The sequence below is a fragment of the Salvelinus namaycush genome, chromosome 2 (genome assembly GCF_016432855.1).
Source record: "Salvelinus namaycush isolate Seneca chromosome 2, SaNama_1.0, whole genome shotgun sequence".
Classification (NCBI taxonomy): Eukaryota; Metazoa; Chordata; class Actinopteri; order Salmoniformes; family Salmonidae; genus Salvelinus; species Salvelinus namaycush.
In genome coordinates this window covers 48,610,776-48,623,377 of record NC_052308.1, presented here as the reverse complement: position 1 = coordinate 48,623,377, position 12,602 = coordinate 48,610,776, and the positions used below count along the sequence as shown (strand labels likewise).

Here is a 12,602-nt window from a genome sequence, read left to right as displayed (position 1 = left end):
ATAGATGGGAGTGGGATCTTGTCCTATTTAAACAGTCTTTGAAGTATGACAGTAAATTACTATAATTTGTGTGATTGTTTACAAAAGCACAACGGCTTAATGCAAAGCATCTAAATGGCATCCACATGTATTTCATTAGTCATAAGTTGGTTCCACACAAGTTGCAGAGTGCCATGTCACTAAAGGCCTAGTCTGTGATATTTACAGCCATTTTTGATCATTTAAATTAGTGATATATACCCATTCATTGTGAAGAATATCACTTATAAATGCATTATGAGTCTTGAAAGCCATGACTACGAGGCCTCCCGAGATGTTCATTACTTATACGGAGTAAAAGGACACCAATTTAAACCACTCAGCAGTCTAGTCAGAACATCAGAGGGGAAGGAGGAAAGTATTGTTCCCACATCTTCTGTAAATAAGACTCTTAGTATGGCGATGTTTGTTACCCATGGCAAGCCACCATCGCTGGAGAGGAATAACAATAGGGTTTACATAAGCCTGTTTAGAATAACAACTATGCACTCTCTGCTTCGGATTTCCTCTATACTGCATATTTTCCAGCCTCAGCTAGCGATACCAAAGGTTTTCGCTTTTATCTGCATTTCAAGACAGGAAGTACATTTGCATTGCCATTCAGTGTTTCTTTCACTCTCTTTCTCCCTCCATCCCTGTTTATGTCTCTCTCACCGCTCTCCCTCTGCCTCCCTCACAATCTCTCTTCCTCTCTTTCTCCTGACTCTCCAATCACTCTCTCCCTCTCCACCTCTCTCCGTTCCTCTCAACCCCATCCAATAATATGCAAGACTTAGCTGTAGGCTGTGGAAGCACGGCTGTTGAGAATGTAATTTTAAGAGCTATTGCAGGGAACTACAGCGAGACACGCTCAAGGCTATTAGGCATGTTTGTATTCCTCTCGGAGAGATGCGCTCAAGGCATTAAAATATGCATTCATCATCCCATCACATGTTTCTGAGTGAGGATGTTGTTAGGATTATAAGGACGATATTGAGTTTCTCACGACTGGATGATACAAAGGATTAAGTAGAGGAACTGTTATTGAAGTCTGCACCGACGTGCAGTCTTCAACAACACCTGTGGCGTTGTGCTTGCTACCACGCTTTTAATACTTCTCTGATTTGAAGAGAAGCAGTATAATCTCATGGATACAAGATCATGCTCTCTCTTTGCACAAACTCACTTTAAAGATATGCCATTACAGTTACAGCCGAATAAGCCCTACTTGATGAACTATAAAAAGTTGCAGAAAACCAAAACTACCTACAATTACCTTAAAGATGCTTCATAACCTTGAAAATACCTCTAATTTATTAAACCCAGAGCTAAAGCCTAAATCTGTAACAGACAATTTCAACAAATGATCCCAGAAAAAAACACTAACCTCTATTTCCAATGATTGTTCTGTTCCATCCCTTCACCCAGGTGTGGGAGGTAACTTGGTGGCCATCCAGGCCAGCCGAATCTCCACCTACCTCCACTACTGGAGCATGCCTGGGACCCTGCCCTCCAAGATGGCACAACACTGGCCTGGCCCCTGCCTGACCTTCTGCTCCTCAGGTCAGCAGTCAAAACACATTTCAACTTCAAACACACACATACAGTTGAAGTCGGAAGTTTACATACACTTAGGTTGGAGTCATTAAAACTTATTTTTTCAACCACTCCACAAATGTCTTGTAAACAAACTACAGTTTTGGCAAGTCGGTTAGGACATCTACTTTGTGCATGACACAAGTAATTTTTCCAACAATTGTTTACAGACTGATCACTTCACTTATAACTCACTGTATCACAATTCCAGTGGGTCAGAAGTTTACATACACTAAGTTGACTGTGCCTCTAAACAGCTTGAAAAATTCCAGAAAACAATGGCATGGCTTTAGAAGCTTCTGATAGGCTAATTGACATCATTTGAGTCAATTGGAGGTGTATCTGTGGATGTATTTCAAGGCCTACCTTCAAACTCAGTGGCTCTTTGCTTGACATCATGGGAAAATCAAAAGAAATCAGCCAAGACCTCCACAAGTCTGGTTCATCCTTGGGAGCAATTTCCAAACGCCTGAAGGTACCACGCTCATCTGTACAAACAATAGTACACAAGTATAAACACCATGGGACCACGCAGTCGTCATACCGCTCAGGAAGGAGACGCGTTCTGTCTCTTAGAGATGAATGTACTTTGGTGCGAAAGTGCAAATCAATCCCAGAACAACAGCAAAGGACCTTGTGAAGATGCTGGAGGAAACTGGTGCAAAAGTATCTATATCCACAGTAAAACGAGTCCTATATTGACATAACCTGAAAGGCCGCTCAGCAAGGAAGAAGCCACTGCTCCAAAACCGCCATAAAAAAGCCAGACTACGGTTTGCAACGGCACATGGGGACAAAGACCGTACTTTTTGGAGAAATGTCCTCTGGTCTGATGAAACAAAAATAGAACTGTTTGGCCATAATGACCATCATTATGTTTGGAGGCAAAGCCCTGACCTCAATCCTATGGAAAATTTGTGGGCAGAACTGAAAAAGCGTGTGCGAGCAAGGAGGCCTACAAACCTGACTCAGTTACACAAGATCTGTCAGGAGGAATATGCCAAAATTCACCCAACTTACTGTGGGAAGCTTGTGGAAGGCAACCCAAAACATTTGACCCAAGTTCAACAATTTAAAGGCAATGCTACCAAATACTAATTGAGTGTATGTAAACTTCTGACCCACTGGGAAAGTGATGAAAGAAATAAAAGCTGAAATAAATCATTCTCTCTACTATTATTCTGACATTTCACATTCTTAAAATAAAGTGGTGATCCTAACTGACCTAAGACCGGTAATGCTTACTAGGATTAAATGTCAGGAATTGTGAAAAACTGAGTTTAAATGTATTTGGCTAAGGTGTATGTAAACTTCCGACTTCAACTGTAAATACAGATTGTTAAATACCCACACGAACACACAACGTGACACAACACTGCCCTGACCCTTGCCTGACCTTCAGCTCCTCAGCTAACCAGCCAAAACAAACTTCAAAAGTAGCACAAACAAGCACCGGGGGGCAAGGGAACAGTGCTCCACCACCTTAGGATAGGTGAAAGCATTTTTGTTGAATTGATTTTGGAATTGAAAGGCAACCAGTTATGGGACAAATGTATTCACTTACAGTACAAAATCCCAATTTGACTACTGCACACATCCACACACAATCTTACTTACCCATAGCAGTTGTCTTGCACACTTCCTCCGACCTAGACAGTAAAAAGATAGTTAACTTTTTAAAGTTTTAGATTCTTTTTAATTTACCTAATGTGTCATTTAATCCAAAACGTTTTTAAGTCCTCTAAGTTTCCTGTTTACATCCACAGGGGTCAACTCCAAGTCAGCCAGAGTTCTGGTCTTCCTGGTGGTTCCGGGTCACCTGCTCTTCCTCTACACCATCCACTTACTGAAGGGCGGCCATGGTGCCCTCACGTCTGCCTTCGTCTGCCTTTACCTGTGTGCAGCCCTGCTACAGGTCAGAGGTCAAATATATATGTACCACAGACATTAAACTAGCTAAACCATAGACTGTATACAACTCCTACTGTAACAGCTGACATACTGTACATTGAAAAATGTATAAATAAACAAATATCACAAGAATAGCTGACATATGGACATAATAATTCATTAGAGTGCAATTATTTATTTTGGTTTTTGGGTCTATAACTAAACTTCAATGATAGAAACCAAATAGGAATCGTATAGAAATGATAATGGTGCTTTTTCAGTGCGGCCTTTGGGGCAAAATGAGTTTCACACCCCTGTGTTAGTTATAGTATTTTATTCTATATCATTTCATTGAACATAGTTATTCCATAGTGACACACTGCAAAAAGAAAGTAGGCCACCTTTAATGCCATAAACCTGTGAACTTTGTGAAAAAGTTAGGTCAGTTTCATGGAGGAGTGCTTATTTTCTCTACACCTCTTTTTTGTTTGGATCTCGCACATTAAGGAGGGTTTCAGTCGAGGGAATCATAGGCGTACACTAAGAAAATCATTTGGATGACTTTATCACGTCAAGATAAACAATGGCCTTAGTAGAAATGTTTCATAAAAAAAGTTTTTCAGCCCTCTTGCTTGGCCAAACTCCAGCGCTGCAATTCAAACCACATGTTGCTGAAACAGGTCAACCGACAGACTGACACGTCTGTTTAGAACACAACAGTGTTTTAGTCCTGCCGTTTATCACATCAAACTGTCTTTTTCAGTACAGTTGAAATGACCAGTGTTGTCATTTGCAACTTTTTAGTGTTAACTTGATAGCCGCTTATCAGTAGGGGACGTATAAATATAATTATACACAGTATACAGCAACAGACAGATGTGGCTTACAAAAACCATATGTGATATAAATGTGCTGACTTGTACAAGAGCATATGTGTAATAGTAACTATCTAAACCTAGACCGTATAAAAACAAGATCTAAACCAAGAGGCAATGGAATGATTACTGCTCAATAAAGAGTCAAGGATTGGGTTTGACTAAAGTCCAGCATACACAGTGGGTTGTCAGGCCCAGTGTTGCCAAATTACTGTATCAGTTCTTCTTCTCAGCATTGCTCCATGCACATAACCAAAGCTTAATCGTTCAGTTCAAACCAGTATGAACATAACAGCGGCATAAAATGGAACAAAGGAGCGCTTGTTTGGTAATACAGTTGAAGTCGGAAGTTTACATACACCTTAGCCAAATACATTTAAAATCAGTTTTTCACAATTAATTACATTTAATCCTAGTAAAGATTCCCTGTCTTAGGTCAGTTAGGATCACCACTTTATTTTAAGAATGTGAAATGTCAGAATAATAGTAGAGAGAATGATTTACTTCAGCTTTTATTTCTTTCATCACATTCCCAGTGGGTCAGAAGTTTACATACACTCAATTAGTATTTGGTAGTATTGCCTTTAAATAGTTTAACTTGGGTCAAACGTTTTGGGTAGCCTTCCACAAGCTTTCCACAATAAGTTGGGTGAATTTTGGCCCATTCCTCCTGACAGAGCTGGTGTAACTGAGTCAGGTTTGTAGGCCTCCTTGCTTGCATATGCTCTTTCAGTTCTTTCCACAAACTCTCTATAGGATTGAGGTCAGGGCTTTGTGATGGCCACTCCACTACCTTTACTTTGTTGTCCTTAAGCCATTTTGCCACAACTTTGGAAGTATGCTTGGGGTCAACGTCTAGTTGGAAGATCCATTTGCGACCAAGCTTTAACTTCCTGACTGATGTCTTGAGATGTTGCTTCAATATATCCACATAATTTTCCTACCTCATGATGCCATCTATTTTGTGAGGTGCACCAGTCCCTCCTGCAGCAAAGCACCCCCACAACATGATGCTGCCACCCCAGTGCTTCACGGTTGGGATGGTGTTCTTCGGCTTGCAAGCCTCTCCCTTTTTCCTCCAAATATAACGATGGTCATTATGGCCAAACAGTTCTATTTTTGTTTCATCAGACCAGAGGACATTTCTCCAAAAAGTACGGTCTTTGTCCCCATGTGCAGTTGCAAACCGTAGTCTGGCTTTTTTATGGCAGTTTTGAAGCAGTGGCTTCTTCCTTGCTGAGCGGCCTTTCAGGTTATGTCGATACAGGACTCGTTTTACTGTGGATATAGATACTTTTGTACCTGTTTCCTTCAGCATCTTCACAAGGTCCTTTGCTGTTGTTCTGGGATTGATTTGAACTTTTCGCACCAAAGTACAATCATCTCTAGGAGACAGAACGTGTCTCATTCCTGAGCGGTATGACAGCTGCGTGGTCCCATGGTGTTTATACTTGCGTACTATTGTTTGTACAGATGAACGTGGTACCTTCAGGCATTTGGAAATTGCTCCCAAGGATGAATCAGACTTGTGGAGGTCTACAATTCTTTTCTGAGGTCTTGGCTGATTTCCCCATGATGTCAAGCAAAGAGGCACTGAGTTTGAAGGTAGGCCTTGAAATACATCCACAGATACACCTCCAATTGACTCAAATGATGTCAATTAGCCTATCAGAAGCTTCTAAAGCCATGACATAATTTTCCAAGCTGTTTAAGGGCACAGTCAACTTAGTGTATGTAAACTTCTGACCCATTGGAATTGTGATACAGTGAATTATATGGGAAATAATCTGTCTGTAAACAATTGTTGGAAAAATTACTTGTGTCATGCACAAATTAGATGTCCTAACTGACTTGCCAAAGCTATATTTTGTTAAAACTTCTTATGGCTGCAATCCCGTTAATGGGATGATATGACAACAGCCAGTGAAAGTGCAGGGCGCCAAATTCAAACAACAGAAATCTCATAATTAAAATTCCTCAAACATACATGTGTCTTATACCATTTTAAAGGTAATCTTGTTGTTAATCCCACCAAAGGGTCTAATTTCAAATAGGCTTTACAGCGAAAGCACCACAAACGATTATGTTAGGTCACCGCAAAATCACAGACAAACACAGTCATTTTTCCAGCCAAAGACAGGAGTCACAAAAAGCAGAAAGAGATAAAATTAATCACTAACCTTTGATGATCTTCATCAGATGACACTCATAGGACTTCATGTTACACAATACATATATGTTTTGTTAGATAAAGTTCATATTTATATCCAAAAACCTCAGTTTACATTGGCTCCATGTTCAGAAATGCCTCCAAAATATCCGGAGAAATTGCAGAGAGCCACGTCAAATAACATAAATACTCATCATAAACTTTGATGAAAGATACATGTTTTACATAGAATTAAAGATATCCTTGTTCTTATGCAACCGCTGTGTCAGATTTCAAAAAGCTTTACGGCAAAAGCACAATATTCAATAATCTGAGAACAGCGTTCAGCCACAAAAGGAAGCCATACAGTTACCCGCCAAATTGTGCAGTCAACAAAATTCATAAAAAGCATTATAAATCTTCACTTAACTTTGCTGATCTTCGTCGGAATGCACTCCCAGGACTCCCACAAGAAATGTTCGTTTTGTTCGGTAATGTCCATCATTTATGTCCAAATAGCTATTTTTGTTAGCGTGTTTGGTAAATAAATCCAAAGTCAGAAAGCGCGTTCACTAAAAGCTGACGAAATGTCAAAAGGTTCCGTAACAGTCAGTAGAAACATGTCAAACGATGTATTGAATCAATCTTTAGAATGTTTAACATAAATCTTCAGTAACGTTCCAACCGGAGAATTACATTGACTTCAGATGTGCGATGGAACAGAGCTCCATCTCATGTGAACGCGCATGGTCAGAGCATGGTCAGGTCATGGCAGACCTGACTCATTCCTGTCTCCTTCAGCCCCACTTCACAGTAGAGGCATCAGACAAGGTTCTACAGACTGTTGACATCTAGTGGAAGCCGTAGGAAGTGCAAACTCATCCATATCCCACTGTGTATTCAATAGGGTCTTGGTTGAAAATCGACCAACCTCAGAATTCCCACTTCCTGTTTGGATTTTGTCTCAGGTTTTTGCCTGCCATATGAGTTCTGTTATACTCACAGACATCATTCAAACAGTTTTAGAAACTTCAGAGTGTTTTCTATCCAATATGAATAATAATATACATATATTAGCAACTGGGACTGAGGAGCAGGCAGTTTACTATGGGCACCTCTGTGCACCTTTCATCCAAGCTACTCAATACTGCCCCTGCAGGCATAAGAAGTTAACAAGAACTTTGTGGAGTGGTTGAAAAAACAAGTTTTAATGACCCCAACCTAAGTGTATGTAAACTTCCGACTTCAACTGTAGATGTCCGACAAGAGGTGCCCTTTGAAAATGGGGATGAATGCTTGCACAAGTAAAAATAAGTTGATGCTAGTAGTGTGAAGAATACATATGTTTTTGTATGTGAACCCTTTGGAATTCCTGAATTTATGCATAAATTGGTCGTCAAATTTGATCTTATCTTCATCTAAATAACAACAATAGACAAATCAAATCAAATGTATTTATATAGCCCTTTTTACATCAGCTGATATCTCAAAGTGCTGTACATAAACCCAGCCTAAAACCCCTAACAGCAAGCAATGCAGGTGGCTAGGAAAAACTCCCTAAAAAGGCCAAAACCTAGGAAGAAATCTAGAGAGGAACCAGGCTATGAGGGGTGGCCAGTCCTCTTCTGGCTGTGCCGGGTGGAGATTATAACAGAACATGGCCAAGATGTTCAAATGTTCATAAATGACCAGCATGGTCAAATAATAATAATCACAGTAGTTGTCGAGGGTGCAACAAGTCAGCACCTCAGGAGTAAATGTCAGTTGGCTTTTCATAGCCGATCATTAAGAGTATCTCTACCGCTCCTGCTGTCTCTAGAGAGTTGAAAACAGCAGGTCTGGGACAGGTAGCACGTCCGGTGAACAGGTCAGGGTTCCATAGCCGCAGACAGAACAGTTGAAACTGGAGCAGCACCATGGCCAGGTGGACTGGGGACAGCAAGGAGTCATCATGCCAGGTAGTCCTGAGGCATTTTGTGCGCTTAAACTAATAACACACAAATTATTGTATTTTTTTTTGTCTATATTGAATACATAATTTAAACATTCACAGTGTAGGTTGGAAAACGTATGTGAACCCCTAGGCTAAAGATAATTGGAGTCAGGAGTCAGCTAACCTGGAGTCCAATCAATGAGACAAAATTGGAGATGTTGGTTGCCCTATAAAAAACACTCACAAAATTTGAGTTTGCTATTCACAAGAAGCATTGCCTGATGTGAACCATGCCTCTAACAAAATAGATCTCAGAAGACCTAAGATTAAGAATTGTTGACTTGCATAAAGCTGGAAAAGTGTTACAAAAGTATCTCTAAAAGCCTTGATGTTCATCAGTCCACGATAAGACAAATTGTCTATAAATGGAGAAAGTTCAGCACTGTTGCTACTCTCCCTAGGAGTGGCCGTCCTGCAAAGATGACTGCAAGAGCACAGCGCAGAATGCTCAATGAGGTTAACCTTTTCTCAATAGGGGGTGCTGTTTTCACTTTGTAAAAATTTCGTTCCCAAATTAAACTGCCTCGTACTCAATTCTTGCTCGTACAATATGCATATTATTATTACTATTGGATAGAAAACACTCTCTAGTTTCTAAAACCGTTTGAATTATATCTGTGAGTAAAACAGAACTCGAGTTGGAGTAAACTTCCTGTGAGGAAGTGAGAAATCTGAAATAAGGCAGGCTGTTCTAGGGTCAGTTTATTAATTTGCATGTCTTCTATTGGTCGAGATGCACTGCATACGCCTTCCCCTAGATGTCAGCAAATAGTGAGAATTGGAATGGAGTTGCTAGGCAGATCTGAGGCCATATAAAGGGTCTGGGAACGTGGGGTGCACTCTTTTCAACATTCGCCATGACGCAAGACAGACCTCAGGATGGCGTTCTGGAAAGCTCCCGTTATAGGCCTTAGATATATCCGGCTCTGATTTTATTCGATATAGGTGTTAAAGACATCATAATGTTGTTATTTTAAACCGAGTTATATCAGTTTATATCAGTATATTGCGATTTTCGGATATTTCTTTGTGCTGCGTTATAGTGAGTTGGGCACGTCTTCGCCACATGGCTAATGTTTACTGCTAATTCCAAAGTTGAAGGCGACAATCTACAACCGAGCAACAATTCCTCTGGACAAAGGACAACTTGCCCAAGATTCTGATGGGAGCTCATCAAAAAGTAAGAAGTATTTATGATGTTAATTTGTTGTTCTGTTGAAAAATGTCAAACTACTATTCCGCCATTAATTTCGGTGCGGTCTCGCTTTAACGCACGCTGTATGTCGTAGTAACGTTAATTTAAAAAATCTAACACAGCGGTTGCATTAAGAACTAATGTATCTTTCATTTGCTGTCCAACCTGTATTTTTTAGTCAAGTTTATGATTAGTTACTGATTAGATTAGGTGCCTCTCCCAAGATTTCTCCCGACATTTTGTTTGCAGTTTGGCTACTATTCTCATTGTATAACCACGATTTGTGCCGCTAAATATGCACATTTTCGAACAAACTCTATATGTATTGTGTAATATGATGTTATAGGACTGTCATCTGAAGAAGTTTGAGAAGGTTAGTGAAAAAATTAATATCTTTTGCTGGTTTATTCGTTATCGCTATTGTTGGCTTGAATCAATGCTGTTGTGTGGTTGGCTATTGTAGTAAGCTAATATAATGCTATATTGTGTTTTCGCTGTAAAACACTTAAAAAATCTGAAATATTGGCTGGATTCACAAGATCTTTGTCTTTCATTTACTGTACGCTGTGTATTTTTCATAAATGTTTTATGATGAGTATTTAGGTAATTCACGTTGGTCTCTGTAGTTATTCTAGTTGCTTTGGTGAGAGTTGTGATGGTGGCTGCAATGTAAAACTATGATTTATACCTGAAATATGCACATTTTTCTAACAAAACATATGCTATACAATAAATATGTTATCAGACTGTCATCTGATGAAGTTGTTTCTTGGTTAGTGACTATTTATATCTTTATTTGGTCGAAATTGTGATAGCTACCTATGCAGGAAAAAAATGGTGGGAAAAAAAAGTTGTGTCTTTTGCTATCGTGGTTAGCTAATAGAAATACATATTGTGTCTTCCCTGTAAAACATTTTAAAAATCAGAAATGATGGCTGGATTCACAAGATGTGTATCTTTCCTCTGGTGTCTTGGACTTGTGATTTAATGATATTTAGATGCTAGTATTTACTTGTGACGCTATGCTAGTCAGCTTTTTTACTGATGGGGGTGCTCCCGGATCCGGGATTGTGATGAAGTAGAAGTTAAGAAGAATCCTAGAGTGTCAGCTAAAGACTTACAGAAATCTCTGGAACATGCTAACATCTCTGTTGACGAGTCTACAATATGTAAAACACTAAACAAGAATGGTGTTTATGGGAGGACACCACGGAAGAAGCCACTGCTGTCCCAAAAAAACATTGCTGCACATCTAAAGTTTTCAAAAGTGCACCTGGATGTTCCACAGTGCTACTGGCAAAATATTCTGTGGACAGATGAAACTACAGTTGAGTTGTTTGGAAGGGACACACAAGAATATGTGTGGAGAAAAAAAAGGCACAGCACACCAACATCAAAAGCTCATCCCAACTGTAAAGTATGGTGGAGGGAGCATCATGGTTTGGGGCTGCTTTGCTTACTCAGGGCCTGGACAGCTTGCTGTCATCGATGGAAAAATGAATTCCCAAGTTTATCCAGACATTTTGCAGGAGAATGTTAGGCTATCTGTCCGCCAAGAAGTTGGGTGATGCAACAGGACAATGACCCAAAACACAGAAGTAAATCAACAACAGAATGGCTTCAACAGAAGATAATATGCCTTCTGGAGTGGCCCAGTCAGTCCTGACCTCAACCCGTTTGAGATGCTGTGGCATGACCTCAAGAGAGCAGTTCACACCAGACATCACAAGAATATTGCTGAACTGAAACAGTTTTGTCAAGAGGAATGGTCCAAAATTCCTCCTGCCCGTTGTGCAGGTCTGATCCGCAACTACAGAAAACGTTTGGTTGAGGTTATTGCTGCCAAAGGAGGGTCAACTAGTTATTAAATCCAAGGGTTCACATAATTTTTCCACCCTGCACTGTGAATGTTTACACGGTGTGTTCAATAAAGACATGAAAACGTATAATTGTTTGTGTGTTATCAGTTTAAGCAGACCGTGTTTGTCTATTGTTGTGACCTAGATGCAGTTCAGATCAAATTTTAAGGCCGATTTATGCAGAAATCCAGGTATTTCCAAAGAGTTCACATACTTTTTTCTTGCCACTGTAATATGTTTATTGTTATTCACAGGTGGTGATTCTGCTGTACACGGCTGACCTGATGGTGCGCTGGATGTGGCGGCGGGGGCTGGACCCGGACAACTACTCTATCCCGTACCTCACGGCTCTGGGGGACCTGTTGGGGACCGGCTTCCTGGCCCTGACATTCAGAGCCGTTCTATTGGGCATTTCCTCTGGGATGAAGGGGGTTTGAGAGAAGGGGCTAATCCATCAGCCTATTTCTGTCCAACATGGTCTTATTGAAAACATTAAAATAGAGACATTTAGCTATTGTAGTTATATGTCAGTTATGCTGACATATTATATGTTGTTCTGTTCATCCATAAGCAACTCTGTTCCAGTCATATTTAAGTGATAATGCCCGAGAAGCCAATGTTCAGAGGATATATTGGCAGGGATGTTGTTAGGCTCGAGACGAAATGCCACTACATCCTCCAAACACCGGCTTCGAGGACATTATCACTTTTATACAACAGGTTACCAACATATTCATATAATGATTGACATGTATTCATTAACAATGTAATTTTTATGAATTTATTCATACCATTTCATCCTTCCACAAGATATAATCCCGACACAAATCTAGGGTTGCTACCCAAGCTGTTCTATCGGTTCAGTTGCCAGAGACGCGACCCAGTCGTTTGTTCTAAATGTTCCACTGCCATACTGGCTGGCAACGTTCTTATCCCTTGCTTGCTAGCTAGCCAATTAGTACTAACTTACGGTCACGTCAAAAAGTGCTGCCAGAACAACAGCAAAGTAGCTGCATTTGCATTTGTT

The 12,602-nt window shown here is 40.2% G+C and overlaps 1 protein-coding gene across 1 annotated transcript in view; it reads left to right on the top strand.

Annotated features, from left to right (window-relative positions):
* The window catches only part of LOC120026394 (solute carrier family 41 member 1-like), a 28,364-nt gene extending 16,352 nt beyond the window's left edge, over window positions 1–12,012 (top strand). Inside the window, exons 8-10 of the mRNA XM_038971252.1 lie at window positions 1,447–1,581; window positions 3,381–3,529; window positions 11,830–12,012. Coding sequence (XP_038827180.1) covers window positions 1,447–1,581; window positions 3,381–3,529; window positions 11,830–12,012 — 467 coding nt within the window. The remainder of the gene's footprint in view (window positions 1–1,446; window positions 1,582–3,380; window positions 3,530–11,829) is intronic.
* Window positions 12,013–12,602: the final 590 nt, after the last annotated feature.